Here is a 21,280-nt window from a genome sequence, read left to right as displayed (position 1 = left end):
AGGGTCGCTCCCTCTCAGTCGACTTCAATTTCTTTTGTTCATGCTGGATGAGTTTATTTCAAAGAAACGTCTGAGCTCTGAGAAACACGAGATTTAAATTCTCCTCGTTCACTAAATCTGTACGTCTGATTGTTTGTGTGGAGGAATCGTTCACGTCCAACATGTGTAGATTACTCGTGGCCTTTCATGTCTTTTTGATTTGGACCCACAGGTTTTAAACAAGGAGCTCTGTGATTTATTCCATAGACGGGATTCAAAATGTTCCATTTTTGAATTTTTTATTTTTTTTTATGGAGTTTTGTTGGGACAAACTTTTGTGGAAGAGTTGAACGATGACGATGAGGAGGAGAAGTTGTGCCTGGAAATAATACGGTGACGCTACTCTGACGTCCAATCAGACATCTGCACAAGTACAAATGAAGCATCAGTCCACTCCGAATTTATTTCATCGCTTTAGTCGTTTTTTAAGCTTTTTTTTTTTTCATGCTGAATTTCTAAAACAAACAACGAACACATCTCTGACAAACATGTAAAACGGTCGAAGGTCGGCCCTCGTCTGTTGACGCTGAATGTAATGATGTAATGCGCTGCAGGCCCTCGGCTCATCTGGTCACTCTCCTCCGGTCTTTGTGCTAAGCTAAGCTAAGCTATGCTAAGCTCGGCGGCTGTAGCTTTTGTATCTACCCCACAGACGTGAGAGCAAACATGTTGACCTATTGTTTCAAACGTCACGGACGCATCAACAACAGCGATGGAGAGACTTCCCTAAGTTTCGTTTACCAGAAACCTGACCAGCCATTGATCGGACAGCCCAGCTGATAATAAACGGGAACAACTGTTCTCTTTGAAATAAAAAGATAAAAGATGTGATCCTCCTGCAGTTTGTTCGGCGCCATGTTGTCTCTCTGCACATTGTCCACATCTGAACCTCTTTATTATTATTCTGTTCTGCATCGTCACAGTTTGAAGGGAGTTCCTTGATTATGAGCCTCTCATTTATTTCTCTCTTCTTCTATAAATGTAAATAGCGGCGTATGAACTGGCTGGACTTTTGGGTTTACGGGGCCGTGAGGATGAGGAGGATGAGGAGGAAGTCTTTCCTCTGTGCTTCTTTCACCACGTCTAGAACTTTCTTTCTTTCTTTTTTTTTTTTTTTTTAATTCACCCCACGGCACGCAGTCACCTTCTTGTGTTCCGCTCCAGAGTTCACACGTTCACAAGTGGCCGCTGCATTAATGTACGAGTACATGAGGGGAGGTGTGAAGAGGCAGGATTGTGTAACGGGAGGAGCCCCACACAGGGTGTTTTTTTTATGGCTCACTGTGGGGGGTGTGGGGGGGGGGACCCCTCTAAAGAGGAACTGAATCCAGTCATGTGAGCGGTTGCCAAGCTGTGACGCTGTGAGGCTCATTTAAATTCTGGAGAGAGAGGTCTGAAGCTTCATCTGCATTTCAACTTCTTGTGTCTCAACAAGGCGTTTCTATTCGTCGACGCGTCTCTTAAGATCATGTGGTTTAAAAAAAATAACAGAACTGAAACTGTGATTGTTTGGTTTTTTTTTTGTTTGGTGGAGAATTTCCTCAGTTTCCTGCAAAAAAAACCACAAGTGCAGAAAAAACAAACAGCATAAAGAGCATTTCCTGGAGATGAGCATGGTGGACTTCTCTGGTGGACTGCAGAGTTTGGCACTTTACCTCAAGCAGAGGACTCTCGTATAACCTTCATCTGCAGACTGTCGTCCCGCTGGCTTCACGTGTCTCTCTGCCTGACGAAGAGGAGATGTAGCTCAGCTGGTAATGTGTGCACCTGTTGTTGTTGTTGTTGTTGTTGTTTCCCGCAGCAGCTGGCTGCCTGGTTCTACTCACCATGTTCTGCATGTCAACATGTGAATAAAAATCATCAAATTACGAGCCGCGGCTCTCCGTCGTTTCATTTTAGTCCAAGACGCCGTTTTAAAAAGGAGGTTTGACTTCTTTCAGGTTAACCTCATCTACTGCAGTAGAACCTCATGCTGACACACTACAGAACATCACTACTGTCTCTTCACTGTTAATGACTTTTCACTCGCACACATGTTTCTCTTTAGTCTTTATTGAGGTCAGTTTAAATAATCTTAAAAAGGTTATTTCTTTCTCTGACGAGAGTACTTCTCTCTTACAGAACCAACTTCTAAAGTTGAACACTTGGATGCTGGTGGCCTCCGGAGGGATGTCGCAGCATTTTATAGTATTTTAGACTAAAACAAAACAACTATAAACACACAATGAATCAGTACCATCTGTTGCTAAAAAAAAAAAAAAGACACTGGTTGGGAGAAGCACCTCTCCAAAAAGGACATATTAGAACATTTCACACCCATGCGAGTGTTTTGTCAGTTGGGCGCTGCAGCTGTCTGGATTCCTGAGGGGCCAGCGGGGTGGAACAACGGTTCCTCAGTCAGGCCCTCTACTCCAGAAAATACTGTAGTTTCTTGTCTCGGACCTTTACGTCGACTGCTAGTCGTACGCTGGACGGATGAGCCGCGCGGGGGGGGGGGAGCGAGCGAGCGAGCGAGCGAGCGAGCGAGCCTGACGCTGCCGCCCTGGAGCCGGGAAGTTGACCTCCCTACAAAATAAATAAAAATGACCCGTCTCAGGCTTCTTGTTGGCACTCGCCTGCAGGGGACGCGAGGAGGGATTAGTGCTACTAAAAAAAGGACAGAAGGATGGAGACCGGCCACAATCCGGCCGTGTCTCTGTGTTTTGGTTTCCCCTGCTGGTGTTAAACACACTGTACAAATATAAGATGCTTTCTCTCTCTCCCCCCCCCCCCCCCCCCCCCCCCCCCTGTTTTTTTAAATTCATCTGTCTGTGATTGGCTGCTCTCGTCCTCTTGGGTTTTCTCCAGTTCGCCGACCCTCCTCGGCTGAAGGAAAACCAGCCGAGAGCTCCCCAGCTCCCAGCGGACCACATTCCAGCCGCTCGTTTTCTTGTCCCACCTTTCACCCACAGCGTAGAAATACCGGGCCCCTGGAAGAGAGAGGGGGGGGGGGGGGGATTAAATATAAACCTGTAAGTTATGGATTACAGCTGCTCACTGAAACAGACACAGAGCATAAGGACCTCCGCAATAGGATTAATAATGCTCATGAGCTCCATCTACATCTCTATCAGCAGGGGCGGATCATGAGACAACGGGCCCCCGGGTACAGACATGCAACAGGCCCCACCACCGCCTACATAGCAGCAAACCAAACGGACTTTAGAGTTGTTTAGACTCTTTTGGTAATCATTTTGTGTCTCTTTGTAGTTGTTTTAGTTAATGTGTGGTTGTTTTGTGTTTATTTGTAGTCTTTGTGTCTCTTTGTAGTTGTTGTGGTTACATTGTATCCTTTCGTGTCTCTTTGTAGTTGTTGTGGTTACATTGTATCCTTTTGTGTCTCTTTGTAGTTGTTGTGGTTACATTATATCCTTTTGTGTCTCTTTGTAGTCATTTTGAGTCTCTCCCTGGTTGGTTGGTGTCTATCTGAGTGACATTGTGCAGGGGGCCCGACACTTTGAGCCCCTGAGCCCTGTGCCCAGTGGCTCTGTTCAGTAACCCGTCCATGTCCATCAGTGCTAGACTCAGGGTGGTGGCAGAGAGACCAGGCGGCCTCCACCCTGTTTCTACTTGGTGCCCAGCTGCTGCTGGTGACTCGGGGAGCTCTGTCCCGTCATGGACAGCCGCACACAATAACCCCCTTCTTGACAGCAGAGTCTGAGGTCCAAAGACTCGCTGCCAGACCGCCCGCCCCCCACCCCTGCCCCCCATCAATGAGAGGACTCAGCACTGCCAGGGAGGAAAACAATGAAGCCTCTATTAAACAGCATCAGGAGAGAGAAACCGTTCTGTCTCGCTCTGACGGATACAAAAAATCTGTTTCAGTGGAGTCAACCTGTTCCTGGAATTATCAAAACATTTTTTTTTTTTTAATAAATGGGCTTCCTTTAATGTTAACACCAGAAGGAAACAGGAACACTGTGACACATTCATAGGTTGAGTCGTTGCAACGCGAGAGCAGAGTCCCATTATTATCTGAACAACAGATAGCAGATTGATAATGGCTCTGTCAGCAAAATCATATTCAATCAAATGAAACAACCGGACATGTTCTATGACATCATCAATGTGTCTGCAGTGGTTTCTCAACAGAAAAACTTCACTTATCTTGTTATGATGTCCTAACATTTTGCAGCCTGCGTGAACTGCAGGCTGCAAGATTCCACTTCACACTTGTCAGTTGCACACAGAAACACCCCACACACACACACACACACACACACACACACACACACACACACACACACACACACACACACACACACAGTGAAAACAGCCTGCAACAGTACAGTGTCACACATGGAAGGCTCTGTTCTCAATTTGCATCTGCGAGAGGGAGGTCAGAGGTCAGGGATCAGCTACGAAGCAGCAGCAGCCTGGAGGACGGTTTCTGTTAAACCACCAACTTCCTGCTCTGACAGCAGTGGAGGTTTAAACACATGATTACGATCTGCAGCTTTATCTAAACACCCTGCTTGCTGGTTAAGTGTGAAGTGCGCGCTCTCACCTCGGCTCGTCCTCATGGCGTTTTGTCCCCGCCGCTCTTCTCATAGCCGAGCTGCCTCATGACCTCGCTGCAGTAGGCCTCCACCTGATGTATCTGCTCCACGCTGAGCCTCTCCCTCCAGGCGTATATCGCCTCTTTTGCGTCCCTGGAGGAGATCAGGAACGGCCTGTCCGAGGAGTAGCCCTGGCCGTGCGTCATGTTCAGCGCAAACTTCTCCAGAGCCGGGGAGCTGGAGAGGTTGGCGAAGCGGAGCAGCCTCTGGAGCTCCTCCATCGGGTGCAGCACTAGGTCCTCGTAGCGGACGCGCAGGTAGTTCCTCCTCAACCAGGGGGGCGCGTTCGCCACCAGCATCATATCCCCGAGCCAGTTGTCGCAGATGAGCTCCATGGCGCTGGAGACGTAGCTCTCGGCCCGGTTCACCCGGTTGCTCGGCACGAGGAGCCGCTTGTACTTGTCGGTTTGCTTCTTGCTCCGCAGCACCTGGATGCTCTCCTTCACCAGGGCCTGCTTGGACTTCAGGCGGGAGTTGTGGACGGCCCTCGGGTCCCTGAAGAGCTGGACGATCTGGAGGTTTACCGCCGGGTCTCTCATCAGAGGCACCAGCGTGCTCAGGTCCAACACGCGCACCCCTTTGATCACCATCACCGGGTACTTCTTACACTCCCTCTCCAGGTCCCTGATGTCCCGCTTTGGGCACTTTGCGCACCGGTCCTCCCTCACCAGCCCGATCTCGTGCCGCTTGTGCGCGTCGCACATCGGCTCCGAGCAGATCACCTTGTTCATCTTCCAGCCGAAGATGAAGGACGTGGTGATGTTCTGCGAGCCGGCGTACAGCTTGAGCACGGAGAAGTCGCAGCGGTACAGCGCGTTCATCATGTCCCGCACCGCGCCCTGCAGGCTGCCCGCGTCCCCCGGGTACAGAGCCTGCCATATGTGCCACATCGGCTCGTACAGGTAGAACGCGTCCGGGTGCTGGTTAAACAACTCCCCGAGGAACGAGGAGCCGGTCCTCCAGGTGGCATGCAAGTAGATGTTTATCCGAGACTGGCTCCGGTTGACGGCGTGCTCCTCGCTGCCGTTAACTCGGTAACCGTTATTATCCCACAGCAGCGCCACGGTGTTCTCCAAATCGGGGCATCTTGGCTGTTGTTGCTGCAGTCCGTGTTTAGCGCCCTGCACGGATTTGTCCCGGTAATCTAACACGTACGGGATTAGCAGGAGCAAACCCGTGTATGCCAGGATCAAAACCAAGTATTTCTTATGTAACCTCCTCTTCATTTCCTCTCCTAGCTAGCTGACTAGCTGCTGCTCTGGAGGGTCTGCAGCGCTTTGTGAGCTCCGCCTCGGAACTACAGTAAAGTTATGTGTGTGTGTGTGTCTGTGTGTGCGCGCGGGAGTGGGGGTGGGTAGCCACGCCCATTTAAAGTAAAAACAGCCAATTATTTTATTTTCATGTTTACAGTGAAATACACGATGGTGTAATTGTCACAACAGGCGTTAAGAAATGTGTAGTTTGTAGTTATTTCTTTGTTAAACAAGTCATCAACAGTTGTTTGTTGTTTGGTTAAATTTGCACTGTTTTGTTTGTCAATTCATTTAAATATTATTCTATTTCATTGTATATATTGTGCATTTTTATATTTTCATTTTTATATTTAATATATTTACTCCGTTATTTTATTTACCTGTTTCTTAAATGCTGCTGTAGCGAAAAAAATGTCTCCTTGCGGGATTAATAAAGTATCTATCTGTCTATCCGTCTGTCTGTCTGTCTATAAAAGTTCCGTTTAATTCGAAATGTCGAAGAGCCTTAAAGGGGAGGAGGATCCAACGGCTACTACCTGCCGTAACCTTGCTATAATCTTTATAAAACCGTTTTAAAATGTGTAGTTTTTACTTTTTTTTTAGCACTTTTTACTTATTTATTTGTAAAACGAAACTTCGAATTTAGCACCGTTAGAGTGGAAATCTCAAAGAGCCTTTATAGGAGGAGTAGCCAACGGCTACTACCTGCCGTAACGCTGCTGGAGTAGCGCAATGGATTATGGGAGCTTCACTTCCAAATTAGTGTTTTTCTATGAACAGTGCGTGTCGGCGATGTATTCGTGTCACTATAGACATAAAACGTGCTGGCTGTCCTAAATGTACAGTTTTAAACACGAACTTTCACATGTAAATTAAAAAAATATATTTTGTAAACTTTATTTTGATGTCGCGCATGCGCATTCTTCCCCTCATTTGTTGCTTGGGAGGCAAACCGATTTAATATCCAGAATATAACTTATATATTAAGTTTTTGTTTGTTTGTTTGTTATTATTTTATTAATAAATAACATTATTATTGTGTTTATTAAATGATAACTGTCATAAAAGTCATGATGTTACACACTTCCGGTACAGTAGATGGCGACATGCACCGTAAACGTTTGTTTGTAGTCCGTCAATTAACTGAAAGAAGAAGAAGAAGAAAAACGCCGCGCCAAACATCGCTAAAAACACTCGTGCCAATTGCAATAACATGGCGTCATCTAACATGTTGTTGTTCATGCTAGCTCTGTAGCTCGAAGAATCATCACCAGGCCGACATCAACACTGACTGACAGATAGCTTACATGTAACTACATGTAGCTAGATGTAGCTAACGTCCAAGCTAGCTAGCTGTCAACTAACCGCAGCACCACTGTCAACATCAACATGGCTCACTGGACCGCTTTCGAAAAGGAGACGGAGAGAGAAACGAAGAAGCTGATCAAATGCATCGGCGGGGTGGGGGACGAGGAGGACCAGGCGAACTTTCAGCTGGCGCAGAAGTTCGTCTGGTCGAATTTCAGGTGGGGGAGTAGCTAGCTTGTCGGATGCTAACGTGCTAACAGTGTGATGCTAGTAAGCTTAGAGGCAGACACAGAGAGAGACAGGTATATAGAGACACAGCGAGAGACAGACAGACAGAGAGACCGGTATATAGAGACACAGCGAGAGACAGACTTACAGACAGATTCATAGAGACAGAGAGAGAGACAGATGCATAGAGACAGAGAGAGAGAGACAGATGCATAGAGACAGAGAGAGAGAGAGAGAGAGAGACAGATGCATAGAGACACAGAGAGAGACAGGTATATAGAGACACAGCGACAGACAGACAGAGTCTCTAAGCTAATAGCATAGTAAGAGTGTCTTTTTCTTTCTTGACAGGTTTCATCGTTACTTGGACGTCGACAGTCATAAAGTCCAACGCAGTATAAATGGGTGAGTGAGTCTAGTAGTTCTGGTTTCTTACACTGACGACTGTCTTTGTCATTTAAAGGGAGACATAACTGTTATTTTATCTCTCTCTGTCTCTCTCTGACTCTGTCTCTCTCTCTCTCGCTCTCTCTCTCTCTCTCTCTCTCTCTCTCTCTCTCTCTCTCTCTCTCTCTCTCTCTCTGTCTCTTTCTGTCCCCCCTTCTCTCTCTGACTCTGTCTGTCTGTCTCTATTTATCTATCTATCTATATATCTATCTATATATATATATATATTTATATATATATTTATTTATATATATATATATATAGCTATATATATATATATATATATATAGATATAGCTATATATATATAGATATATATATATATATATATATATATATATATACATATAGATATATAGCTATATCTATATATATATATATATATATATATATATATATATATATATATATATATATGTTACTACATGAATTATTGGTGGAGTCTACATGTTTTCTGCCTGTACAAAGATAATAATGTTCAGTTATGAATGGCACTGTAGTTTAACTGCATGTTTATCATTATATTTATATATTTGATGTATTTTTCCAGTATCTATGAGAAGCTCATGGTCCACTCAGACGTGAGTAAAGCAGAGAGCTGGAAGAGGCTGACTGAGGAGTTCCTGAACTCACCGTTACCTCATACAGAGGGAACGAAGGTCCGTGACCAATAGAAACACTCTCACCCGACCCACAACAGACGAGACTTATTAAATACATATTAAATACAATATCCAGACGTGTTTTTTTATGTGTTTTTGTTCTGCAGAGCGATGCACACTACAGCGTTCTGTCTCTGCTGCTCTTCTTATCGGAGTCGCCCTTAAACACAGACTTCACTGAGAGACCCAGAGTGAAGGAGGCCGGTGAGTGAAGTTAGTTCAACTTGGTCAAACTCTTGGTAAAACACTTACGTGTCCATGTTAATCATTGTGGCTTCATGTTGTGTCTGCAGAGGAAGAGGACAGCTTTGACTGGGCTGGGTATCTGATGGAGGGTGAAGACGTAGACATTGGACCGTACCCAGACACTCCGGTGAGTAAAACATAAACAAGCGACACATTAGGATTTAGTTCCTATTTTCAACTGCAAATTATGCATTTCTTCAATATCTTTTTTTTTTTTTTTTTTTTTTTTATCCAATAAGATGAAGTTTTCACTCTGTTCATCTCACTTCAGTCCATTTCTAATCGACCTATGAACTAAAGTATGCATTCATAATGATCAACTCTTTAGTTTTACTTTGTCTAAGTCATCTTTAGTGTTGACTTGCATAAAAACACACAATTCAAACAACTAGGTTAGGAAATTAAACGGCTCATAATTCATCTCTAATATCTGTTTTATATTCATGTGAAAACATCTTCAAACTACTGGATTTATTCAAGTTTATCACCAAAACTACATTTTACAGATTACATGTGAACACATCATGATAACGTTATAGTGAGGCGGAAACCTCCGGATCTTTAAAGTGAAGTCAAAGCTTTGTGTGTTAAAGCTGCATTCTCTCTAGTGTCCATCAGGGGGCGACTCCTCTGGTTGTATAGAAGTCTAGTCTAAAATGACTCTACTTCTCTCTTGATTTATTCCCTCAGTAAACATTGTAAACATGAGTTTATGGTCTCAATCTTTAGTTTACAGTCTTCTTCAATACAGCATGATGTTCATTTAGTACATTATGCTCCATTTAGAGAATGTAAAGCAATCCAGCAGAAATAAAGCCGTCCTCTCATCTAGTTTTAGATTTTTATCTTAATCCGTTCTGACTCTTTTTTTTTTTTTTTTAGGACTGGTCTGAGGAGGAGAGCGAGGACGACGACAGCCAGCAGCCAATCAGCAGAGAGGACTCTGGGATCCAGTGTGACAGAACGCCTCAGGAGGACCAGGACAACAACAACAAGACGGTCCCAGTTACCTGGAAAGGTGAGGACGGATTCACGCGAGCGTCGTCGCACGAGCGTCTGCAGAGAAGCTAACTTTGTGTCCTTGTGTCTTTTGTGTCTTTTGTCTCCAGTGGGGGAGCCAGATGCCCGGGTCTGGCTGGAGCAGCATGTGGTGACTCCGTACTGGGTGGCTCATGCTCCTCGCTTCCCTCACAGCTTACATCTGCACTCCAACCTGCTCAACGTGTGGTAAGCAACCATAAAGGATATGTAGACGGAGTCGGGGGAGGTCAAATAGACAAAAGGCCAAATAGTCTCTTTTATAGTCTTTTTCTTTTTTTAGTAAATGAAATAAAATACAGCTTTATCTCATAATATGACTCTCTCCTCAGGGATCAGCACCTGTACAACACTGATCCATTGTATCTGCCCGAAGAAAAGGCCTTTGTCACCGAGACCCAAGTGATACGGGAGACGTTGTGGTGAGATGAAGTCATGTTTAATAACCCATAATTAACACACGGGTCCTTGTTGGCTTTAAGAGGACGTTTTCTCCGTCAGACTCGTAGTGACGCCTCGATGTTGTCGTGTTGCAGGCTTCTCTCTGGAGTTAAGAAACACTTCATATTCCAACACCACGATGGGAAAGTGTCGGTCAGGAACAACGTGGTGGTGACTCACCTGACCAGTGTAAGTAGAACCTCTTGCTGTCTCTCTTTGTCTCGGTCTGTCTCTCTCGCTGTCTCTGTCTGTCTCTCTCTCGCTGTCGCTCTCTCTCTCTGTCTGTCTCTCTCTTTGTCTCGGTCTGTCTCTCTCTCTCTCGCTGTCTCTTTCTCTCTGTCTGTCTCTCTTGCTGTCTCTCTTTGTCTCGGTCTGTCTCTCTCGCTGTCTCTGTCTGTCTCTCTCTCGCTGTCTCTCTCTCTCTCTGTCTGTCTCTCTCTTTGTCTCGGTCTGTCTCTCTCTCTCGCTGTCTCTTTCTCTCTGTCTGTCTCTCTTGCTGTCTCTCTTTGTCTCGGTCTGTCTCTCTCTTTGTCTCTGTCTGTCTCTCTCTCGCTGTCTCTCTCTCTCTCTGTCTGTCTCTCTCTTTGTCTCGGTCTCTCTCTCTCTCGCTGTCTCTCTCTCTCTCACTCTCTGTCTCTCTCTCACTCTCTCTCACTCTCTGTCTCTCTCTCACTCTCTCTCACTCTCTCTCACTCTCTGTCTCTCTCTCACTCACTCACTCACTCACTCACTCACTCGCTCGCTCTCTCTCTCTTTGTGCCTCAGAACTGTCTGCGCTCCGTCCTGGAGCACATCTCTGTGTTCGGCCAGGCGGTGTTCAGGCTGCAGAGGTTCATCGACGAGGTGACGGGTCACAGCTCGGAGCCGAGCCCGCCGGGCTCCGGTTCCTCCCACGGCTCCAAGAAGGGCTCTGAGCCCCCCTTCAGGACCTACCAGGCCTTTGTGTGGGCGCTCAACAAGTACTTCACCGGCTTCAAAGAGGAGCTCACCACCATCGAGAGGGAGATCATATGCAACGGCAAGTGCAAGTGGGTTTGTGGGGGGGGGGTTGAAATATTTGGGTAACTCTTGATAGGATGATTTAACTCTGAAATACCGACGCTGGGATCACAACACAGGTGATCTTATAAAACAAACAAAAAAACTAGATGAAACAAATCCAACGTCTCTCTTTGGTGTTTGGAAGTAGAGACCTGTCAATCAGCGTGTAGCCCCGCCCCTAAAGCATCCCCTGCTTTATGGTCTGTTTGACCCTAATTGGACCATAATGTACTAAATGAACATCATGCTGTATTGAAGAAGACTTGAAACTAGAGATTGAGACCATAAACTCATGTTTACAATGTTTACTGAGGGAATAAATCAAGAGAGAAGTAGAGTCATTTTAGACTAGACTTCTATACAACCAGAGGAGTCGCCCCCTGGTGGACACTAGAGAATGCAGCTTTAAGACATGAAGCTTTGACTTCACTTTAAAGAACCGGAGGTTGCCTCCTGGAATAAACCCATTTTTACTGATAGAATATTTTTATTTTTATAGTCGTATATTTATTTGTTTTTATTAACTAATTTATTTTCTGTAATCTATTTTTGTGATGTTAGAATTTGGTTTGGATGTTAAGCTTCAGAATAATCATGTTGAACGAGGCTTAAATAATCCAACCTTTACGCTTTCTGCAAACAACACCGTTTCTCTCTAGAAGATAAATATGAAACCAGAACTTATTGGTGTCATGAATCATAAAATGTGAAGACGGAACGAGTGTAACATGTGACCACCAGCTGCTCTCTGTCCTGGTTTGTATTGGATTTGGTTCGTGAATGATTTATTTCTCATGTCAGCCGGTGTTTGATGCGTCCTCCCGCAGATGAGACGGTGACCCTGTCTGCGGTTCTGGAGCGACTCAACCCTCACTTGGCTCAGATCAAAGTGCTGCACAAAGTGTTCTGCACCGGGGTCGCCGAGGTGCCCCCCGAGACCCCGAATGTGGTGCGGGCCTCTCACCTGCTCAACACCCTGTACAAAGCTATCATAGAGTACGACAGCGCCGGGGAGGCGTCGGAGCAGGCGGTGAGAGCTAAATTATGATTAATGATGAATAAAGTAACCGTCTATCTAAAGGGATCGTAGTCAGTGTTCTGCTACAGTAGATGAGTGCTGGTTCTCCTGTTAAGACTCAGTGAATTCACAAAGGGTCTGTATTATGTGTGATCATTCCTGCGTCCTCTTCCCTTCCAGGTGGCCTTGTTATTTTCCCTGTGGACGGAGACGGTCCGACCTTATCTGGAGATTGTGGACGAGTGGATTGTTCACGGCCACCTGTTTGATCCGGCCAAAGAGTTCATCATCCAGAGGTACATGGCAGAGACTGATGAACGAACGCGTCCCGGTGGCTGCTTCCTCAACAGTGACTCTTCTTCGTCCCGCTCAGGAACAAGGACGTCCCGGTGAACCACAGGGACTTCTGGTACGCCACCTACACTCTGTACAGCGTGTCGGAGACGGTGGAGAACGAGGAGAAGCTGAACGACGCGGCCAGCGGGAGCTCCGGAGGAGATCAGGGCTCCAGCAACAGGCAGCTCACCATGGTGTCCTTCCTCAAACCCGTGCTCAAGCAGATCATCATGGCCGGCAAGTCCATGCAGCTGCTCAAAAATCTGGACTGCAAGGAGACCGAGCAGTCTGAGAGATCCTCCAGAGGTCAGTGTTTGCGTCTCTGCGCACGGATTGTGAGACAATGGGCCCCAGGGCCAAGACGTGGAAAAGGCCCCACCACCTCGTCTACATAGGAGCAAGACAGACACTCTGACTCTTTGGGCCTCTGACTCTTTGTGTCTCTGACTCTTTGTGTCTCTGACTCTTTGGGCCTCTGACTCTTTGGGCCTCTGACTCTTTGTGTCTCTGACTCTTTGTGTCTCTGACTCTTTGGGCCTCTGACTATTTGAGCCTCTGACTCTTTGGGTCTCTGACTCTTTGTGTCTTTGACTCTTTGGGCCTCTGACTCTTTGGACCTCTGACTCTTTGTGTCTCTGACTCTTTGTGTCTCTGACTCTTTGGGCCTCTGACTCTTTGGGCCTCTGACTCTTTGGGCCTCTGACTCTTTGTCTCTCTGACTCTTTGTCTCTCTGACTCTTTGTGTCTCTGACTCTTTGGGCCTCTGACTCTTTGAGCCTCTGACTCTTTGGGCCTCTGACTCTTTGGGTCTCTGACTCTTTGTGTCTCTGACTCTTTGAGCCTCTGACTCTTTGTGTCTCTGACTCTTTGTCTCTCTGACTCTTTGTCTCTCTGACTCTTTGTCTCTCTGACTCTTTGGGCCGCTGACTCTTTGGGCCTCTGACTCTTTGGGCCTCTGACTCTTTGTCTCTCTGACTCTTTGGGCCGCTGACTCTTTGGGCCTCTGACTCTTTGGGCCTCTGACTCTTTGGGGCCTTGTGCCTGGAAGTCTGCTCAGTAATCCATCCTAAACCAGTTTAGTTTTTAAGTGTTTTTCACTAATCAGATGAGCGTTGCTGCATCCGTTGATCAACGTGTTGCGTTGCAGATGCAGAGAGGAAGAGTCTCTACACTCTGTTTCTGGAGTCGGTTCAGTCGCGTCTCTGCAGCCGAGACGAGTCCCCCGCGGACACGGTCACCGAGCAGCAGGCCACCAGGAGGAGCCTGATCAAGATGCAGTCCATCATCTCGCAGCACCTGGAGATCGAGGACGTGCACGATCCGCTGCTGGCCATCAACTTTGCCCGGTAAACGGTTAAACTGCATTCATGTTACAGATGACTCCTCAGACTGACGTTAATAAACGATGAAGAACATCAAAATGCTAGAATGTGAAAACAAAAAGCACTTTTGTAATCCCCAAGCTGTTATCCTCTCAGTTCAAACTCAGCCGTCATTATTTAATGCTGCATTTGTAATCTCTCAAAGCGCCACTGTCCAAAGATTCCAGAGGGATTATAGATATTAATATATTCCGTCGCTCCGCTCGGTGTCTCCTCTCAGGCTGTACTTGGAGCAGAGCGACTTCCACGAGCGTTTCTCCGGCGGCGACTTCACGGTGGACCGATCGTCACAGTCGGTCACCTGTCAGACCTTCGAGCTCACGCTGCGCTCCTGCCTCTACCCGCACATCGAGAGGAGGTACGTCGAGTGCTGCGGGAACCTCATGAGGACTCTGAAGAAAGACTACCGGTGAGACTCACTCCTCCGTTATGCACCAGTTAGTGTTTTTCTGTTGCACCATGCGGGTAATGCGAGTTCCCCCGTGTCTCCTCAGGCTGCTGGGATACCTGCAGGCCATGAGGAACTACTTCCTACTGGAAGCTGGAGACACCATGTACGACTTCTACACGGCCATCTTTGACAAGGTGCAGGAGAAGGAGAGCTGGCAGCAGCTGTCCTTCCTCAACGGGCAGCTGCAGGAGGCCGTGGGACAGCGCCACCCGGAGGACAGCAGCAGGTACCGCATGTGTTCGTGAGAGAGAGGCGGTCTTATGTTCATGTCGTTTATTTCTGTGGTAAACATTTGTGTTTCACATGTAAACAACCATCTCCATCTTTGTGCATCATCCATATTTACAAATATCTATTTTTTTTATCTCTTTATCTTATCTTTATCTATGATTAGATGGTTCTTTTATTTTTAGATGATTTGAAACGCGGCCGTTATTTGAACCTCCATCACTTTATATCTTGACAGATTGTCGATCTTCTTGGAGCCCATCGACGCTGCCAGGAAGAAACATCCTGTGAATAACCTTGAGGTTCTGACTCTGGGCTACAAGGTTTGACTCTCTGCGTTTTCAGTTTTATTCTTTAGTTTGTCAGTTATAGTTTTATAGGTCCAGGATGAATGAGGCTTCCATAGAACAGCTGATTGTTCGTGTTCATTTCTTCTTCTGCTCTCCTCAGGTTCCCTGGCCGGTCGACATCGTGATCAGCTCCGAGTGTCAGAAGATCTACAACCAGGTGTTCCTGCTACTGCTGCAGATCAAATGGGCCAAATACAGTCTGGACACCCTTCGGTTCGGCGGTACGAGATCACGTCGGCGTCGTACGCTTACCGGAATACAGCTCCCGGTAGTTTACGTGGAGGAGAACGGCTTCGATTTTTTTTTTTTTTTTTTTTGTTTCTTCTAGATTTCACCGACGTCGCTAAGAAGCTGGAGGGAGCTCCGGCTGAGGACGTGAAGCTCAGAGAGCCGATCAACCAGCAGATTCACCGCATGTGTCTCCTGAGGGTCAAACTGATGCACTTCGTCAACAGCCTCCACAACTACATCACGACCAGGGTGAGAAGTCTTCACAGCTCCGTTCATCTGAAGATGTTCAGACCATTATTCACTAATAGTTTGATACGACGTTCTATCTCTCCATCATTCTGCAGATAAAATAAGAGACTGTTTTGATTAAAACCCCGTTATGTGTTCCTTTTTAAAAGTTTAAATTTGATCGTTTTCTGTGTTGTCTCTCTGCAGATCCTGCACAGTACAGGACTGGAGTTCCAGCACCAGGTCCAGGAGGCCAAGGACCTGGACCAGCTGATCAAGATCCACTACAGATATTTGGCAACCATTCACGACCGCTGCCTCCTGAGGGAGAAGGTAAACACTCACAGAGACCAGGTTTACCTGAAGAGCTGGGTGTTAAATACATGGTGTATGGTGAGCTTTTTGTTTTGTGTGTTTTTTATTCTCAGGTGAGTTTTGTGAAGGAGGCGATAATGAAGGTTCTCAACCTGGTCCTGATCTTCTCTGACCGGTGGCATGCTGGATTCGGAGCCTGGAAGTAAGTGAGAGAATCTTTAAATAGAAACTCAAGAGAAATAAAAGAATCTACGCATCGTTTATTGTCGTTATGATGCAACACAGGGATGAACAACCAAATCCAACAGGAGAACGTTCCTGTGGTGCGTTTTTTTAAATTAGCATCATCAGGAATGTAAACGGCAGCAACAAAAACAATATGGCCGACATCTTCACATTAAAAACGCAACGTTGTCCGTCAGATCTGACTGTTTGAGCGCCAAGCATCATGGTGTGAACAGAGTCCGCCTCCTCTGGTACCACCGGAGTCCTGATCTCTGTCCTGTATTGATCCTGGACCACTATGGATCCAGGTCTCTGTGAAGATGTGGGCTCAACAGTCACCAAACCTCCCGCTGCTTTTCATCCATCTTATTTGTTCTGCTACCAAACAGCAGACATGCCAGGATGCATGCTGGGTAGTGGAGTGTCCTAGCTGGGTTAGCTTAGCCTCCATCTCAACTCTCCTCCTCTCAAGGCTGTATTATTATTGTGGTAAAAAAAATTCACACACTTGTGTATTTGCAGCTAAATATTGTATTTTTCAAATTTTTTTTAATCACTTTCAGGATCGAGTCCATTGATAAAATGGAATCCGACTTCAAAAACTGTCACATGTTCCTCGTGACGATTCTCAACAAGGCCGTGTGTCGAGGCTCCTTCCCTCATTGTGAGTAAAATGATACGTCACATTGATCATCTGCTAAATCTTTATTTATTATATGTATTACTCCTAATGCACAGACATGAATAATGAACAATGAGTCCTTTTCTGTCTCTCTGTGTCTCAGTGGAGTCTCTGGCTCTGTCTCTGATGGCCGGCTTTGAGCAGTGCTGAGGAACCACTCTGACGATGATGCGTCACTCTGACCACGGTGCGTAACGTATGCCGTCACTCTGACGACGGTGCGTAACGCATGACGTCACTCTGACGACGGTGCGTAACGCATGACGTCACTCTGACGACGGTGCGTAACGCATGACGTCACTCTGACGACGGTGCGTAACGCATGGCGTCACTCTGACGACGGTGCGTAGCGCATGGCGTCACTCTGACGACGGTGCGTAACGCATGGCGTCACTCTGACGACGGTGCGTAACGCATGGCGTCACTCTGACGACGGTGCGTAACGCATGGCGTCACTCTGACGACGGTGCGTAACGCATGCCGTCACTCTGACGACGGTGCGTAACGCATGGCGTCACTCTGACGACGGTGCGTAACGCATGACGTCACTCTGACGACGGTGCGTAACGCATGGCGTCACTCTGACGACGGTGCGTAACGCATGCCGTCACTCTGACGACGGTGCGTAACGCATGGCGTCACTCTGACGACGGTGCGTAACGCATGGCGTCACTCTGACGACGGTGCGTAACGTATGCCGTCACTCTCTGTCTGCGCCGACTGTTCGTGGACCATGTGGTGTCTGAGGATTATGAGTCCTGATTAAAGGACTGGAGTCATAAAAAGCAGCTTGTGAACAAATGTGAGCTTCTATATTTAAAATTTGTAAAAGTTACTTTTTGTAAAAAGGTGTCTTTTATGAGCTGTTAATAATGTGTATATATGAAGCACAATAAATCTTGCACAATGATTGTTGTTGTTGTTTTTCCACATGATGTAACATAATAAAGTTGTATTCATATTAGTATTGAAACTGTAATTGACTAATTTAGAGTTAACAGCAAAACAATTAGAGCAGATTGTTTAGAAATCTTGATCTCAAGATCGATGTCTGTATGAGACGGTAAGGAACGAAGGACATTTTGTCTGTGGTAATGTATTTGGCATGTATTTTGACAAGGGTGTGTTTTTTTTAATTTTATTTTGTAAGTTGAACCTCATCCCATTTCTCTCTCTCTCTCTCTCTCTCTCTCTCTCTCTCTCTCTCTCTCTCTCTCTCTCTCTGTGTGTGTGCTAATGATGTACTCTACGATGATTTTTTTAATTTTTTTTTTTTTATATACATTTTCACGACTTATTACACTGACTTTTGGGGACATTTTACACTTGAAATGATTTCCCGATCTTTTTTTTATTTTTATTTTTTTTTATTAAACATACTATGACGTTTTGTTGATATTTTCATTTCATGACATATACTGTGACTTTTTGGACATTTTTATGACATACCAGGGTCGGGCCTGGTCAGTACTTGGATGGGAGACCGCCTGGGAATACCAGGTGCTGTAAGCTTTTATTTATCCACTCTTTGTCCTGCAGAGGACACTGCTGCTTCTTCCGTGGACACCGACAGGCACACACGAAAAGCAGTACAGCGATGTACACACAATGGAAGTGGTAAAAAGTACATCCTGATTTGCTACTTTTTCGTATTGTTTATTTCAAAAATGACGATAAACTTATGATGTACTATAGGATGATTTTTTTTTTTCATTTTTTTTTTTTTTTTTTTTTTTATATATATACATTTTCACGACTTATTACACTGTGACTTTTGGGGACATTTTACACTTGAAATGATTTCCCGATATTTTTTTTTTTATTTTTTTTTACATACTATGACGTTTTGTTGATATTTTCATTTCATGACATATACTGTGACTTTTTGGACATTTTTATGACATACTGTACCAAGACGTTTTTGATGACTTTCTATACTATTGAAATTTGTAACTTTTTGTTTTGACATACTATACTATGACTTTTCTATCATTTTCCTGACATTCTATACCATGAACTATTTAACATATTGTGACTTTTTGGACATTTTTATGACATACCATAACGTTTTTGATGAGTGTCTATAAAAGGCCCTTTGGTGGGCTGTATCTTCGCTTACGGCCATACCACCCTGAACACGCCCGATCTCGTCTGATCTCGGAAGCTAAGCAGGGTCGGGCCTGGTCAGTACTTGGATGGGAGACCGCCTGGGAATACCAGGTGCTGTAAGCTTTTATTTATCCACTCTTTGTCCTGCAGAGGACACTGCTGCTTCTTCCGTGGACACCGACAGGCACACACGAAAAGCAGTACAGCGATGTACACACAATGGAAGTGGTAAAAAGTACATCCTGATTTGCTACTTTTTCGTATTGTTTATTTCAAAAATGACGATAAACTTATGATGTACTATAGGATGATTTTTTTTTTCATTTATTTTTTTTTTTTTTATATATACATTTTCACGACTTATTACACTGTGACTTTTGGGGACATTTTACACTTGAAATGATTTCCCGATATTTTTTTTTTTTTTTTTTTACATACTATGACGTTTTGTTGATATTTTCATTTCATGACATATACTGTGACTTTTTGGACATTTTTATGACATACTGTACCAAGACGTTTTTGATGACTTTCTATAGTATTGAAATTTGTAACTTTTTGTTTTGACATACTATACTATGACTTTTCTATCATTTTCCTGACATTCTATACCATGAACTATTTAACATATTGTGACTTTTTGGACATTTTTATGACATACCATAACGTTTTTGATGAGTGTCTATAAAAGGCCCTTTGGTGGGCTGTGTCTTCGCTTACGGCCATACCACCCTGAACACGCCCGATCTCGTCTGATCTCGGAAGCTAAGCAGGGTCGGGCCTGGTCAGTACTTGGATGGGAGACCGCCTGGGAATACCAGGTGCTGTAAGCTTTTATTTATCCACTCTTTGTCCTGCAGAGGACACTGCTGCTTCTTCCGTGGACACCGACAGGCACACACGAAAAGCAGTACAGCGATGTACACACAATGGAAGTGGTAAAAAGTACATCCTGATTTGCTACTTTTTCGTATTGTTTATTTCAAAAATGACGATAAACTTATGATGTACTATAGGATGATTTTTTTTTTCATTTTTTTTTTTTTTTTTTATATATACATTTTCACGACTTATTACACTGTGACTTTTGGGGACATTTTACACTTGAAATGATTTCCCGATATTTTTTTTTTTTTTTTTTTTACATACTATGACGTTTTGTTGATATTTTCATTTCATGACATATACTGTGACTTTTTGGACATTTTTATGACATACTGTACCAAGACGTTTTTGATGACTTTCTATACTATTGAAATTTGTAACTTTTTGTTTTGACATACTATACTATGACTTTTCTATCATTTTCCTGACATTCTATACCATGAACTATTTAACATATTGTGACTTTTTGGACATTTTTATGACGTACCATAACGTTTTTGATGAGTGTCTATAAAAGGCCCTTTGGTGGGCTGTGTCTTCGCTTACGGCCATACCACCCTGAACACGCCCGATCTCGTCTGATCTCGGAAGCTAAGCAGAGTCGGGCCTGGTCAGTACTTGGATGGGAGACCGCCTGGGAATACCAGGTGCTGTAAGCTTTTATTTATCCACTCTTTGTCCTGCAGAGGACACTGCTGCTTCTTCCGTGGACACCGACAGGCACACACGAAAAGCAGTACAGCGATGTACACACAATGGAAGTGATAAAAAGTACATCCTGATTTGCTACTTTTTCGTATTGTTTATTTCAAAAATGACGATAAACTTATGATGTACTATAGGATGATTTTTTTTTCCATTTTTTTCTTTTTTTTTTTATATATACATTTTCACGACTTATTACACTGTGACTTTTGGGGACATTTTACACTTGAAATGATTTCCCGATATTTTCTTTTTTTTTTTTTTTACATACTATGACGTTTTGTTGATATTTTCATTTCATGACATATACTGTGACTTTTTGGACATTTTTATGACATACTGTACCAAGACGTTTTTGATGACTTTCTATACTATTGAAATTTGTAACTTTTTGTTTTGACATACTATACTATGACTTTTCTATCATTTTCCTGACATTCTATACCATGAACTATTTAACATATTGTGACTTTTTGGACATTTTTATGACATACCATAACGTTTTTGATGAGTGTCTATAAAAGGCCCTTTGGTGGGCTGTATCTTCGCTTACGGCCATACCACCCTGAACACGCCCGATCTCGTCTGATCTCGGAAGCTAAGCAGGGTCGGGCCTGGTCAGTACTTGGATGGGAGACCGCCTGGGAATACCAGGTGCTGTAAGCTTTTATTTATCCACTCTTTGTCCTGCAGAGGACACTGCTGCTTCTTCCGTGGACACCGACAGGCACACACGAAAAGCAGTACAGCGATGTACACACAATGGAAGTGATAAAAAGTACATCCTGATTTGCTACTTTTTCGTATTGTTTATTTCAAAAATGACGATAAACTT

The 21,280-nt window shown here is 44.7% G+C and overlaps 2 protein-coding genes and 4 non-coding genes across 6 annotated transcripts; 5 read left to right on the top strand and 1 right to left on the bottom strand.

Annotated features, from left to right (window-relative positions):
- Window positions 1-2,071: 2,071 nt before the first annotated feature.
- chst7 (carbohydrate (N-acetylglucosamine 6-O) sulfotransferase 7) lies at window positions 2,072-5,921 on the bottom strand. The gene is made up of 2 exons (XM_068725426.1): window positions 4,586-5,921; window positions 2,072-3,008 (listed from the first exon to the last, which is right to left on the bottom strand). The coding sequence occupies exon 1, from the start codon at window positions 5,861-5,863 to the stop codon at window positions 4,598-4,600; it is 1,266 nt and encodes a 421-aa protein (XP_068581527.1). The 5' UTR covers window positions 5,864-5,921; the 3' UTR covers window positions 2,072-3,008; window positions 4,586-4,597.
- Window positions 5,922-7,039: 1,118 nt separating this feature from the next.
- On the top strand, window positions 7,040-17,657 carry tubgcp5 (tubulin gamma complex component 5). Its single transcript, XM_068725356.1, has 23 exons — window positions 7,040-7,416; window positions 7,778-7,831; window positions 8,423-8,531; window positions 8,642-8,738; window positions 8,828-8,907; window positions 9,663-9,798; window positions 9,890-10,007; window positions 10,151-10,240; window positions 10,355-10,448; window positions 11,025-11,277; window positions 12,128-12,330; window positions 12,499-12,614; window positions 12,692-12,960; window positions 13,802-14,000; window positions 14,257-14,445; window positions 14,531-14,713; window positions 14,954-15,038; window positions 15,166-15,286; window positions 15,394-15,545; window positions 15,732-15,857; window positions 15,953-16,041; window positions 16,628-16,728; window positions 16,850-17,657. The coding sequence occupies exons 1-23, from the start codon at window positions 7,280-7,282 to the stop codon at window positions 16,894-16,896; spliced, it is 3,048 nt and encodes a 1,015-aa protein (XP_068581457.1). The 5' UTR covers window positions 7,040-7,279; the 3' UTR covers window positions 16,897-17,657.
- A 1,202-nt stretch (window positions 17,658-18,859) lies between these two features.
- LOC137883866 (5S ribosomal RNA) lies at window positions 18,860-18,978 on the top strand. Its single transcript, XR_011104611.1, has one exon. It is a non-coding gene; the product is annotated as a 5S ribosomal RNA (ribosomal RNA).
- Window positions 18,979-19,569: 591 nt separating this feature from the next.
- LOC137883939 (5S ribosomal RNA) lies at window positions 19,570-19,688 on the top strand. Its single transcript, XR_011104680.1, has one exon. It is a non-coding gene; the product is annotated as a 5S ribosomal RNA (ribosomal RNA).
- Window positions 19,689-20,280: 592 nt separating this feature from the next.
- On the top strand, window positions 20,281-20,399 carry LOC137883881 (5S ribosomal RNA). The gene has a single exon (XR_011104625.1). It is a non-coding gene; the product is annotated as a 5S ribosomal RNA (ribosomal RNA).
- Window positions 20,400-20,992: 593 nt separating this feature from the next.
- Window positions 20,993-21,111, top strand: LOC137883938 (5S ribosomal RNA). Its single transcript, XR_011104679.1, has one exon. It is a non-coding gene; the product is annotated as a 5S ribosomal RNA (ribosomal RNA).
- Window positions 21,112-21,280: the final 169 nt, after the last annotated feature.

Source organism: Cebidichthys violaceus, unplaced genomic scaffold (assembly GCF_023349555.1).
Source record: "Cebidichthys violaceus isolate CVI_PGR_0920_01 unplaced genomic scaffold, fCebVio1.0.p SCAF_35, whole genome shotgun sequence".
Classification (NCBI taxonomy): Eukaryota; Metazoa; Chordata; class Actinopteri; order Perciformes; family Stichaeidae; genus Cebidichthys; species Cebidichthys violaceus.
Note: the sequence above shows the minus strand (reverse complement) of the source record. Positions and strands in the feature narration are given on the sequence as shown.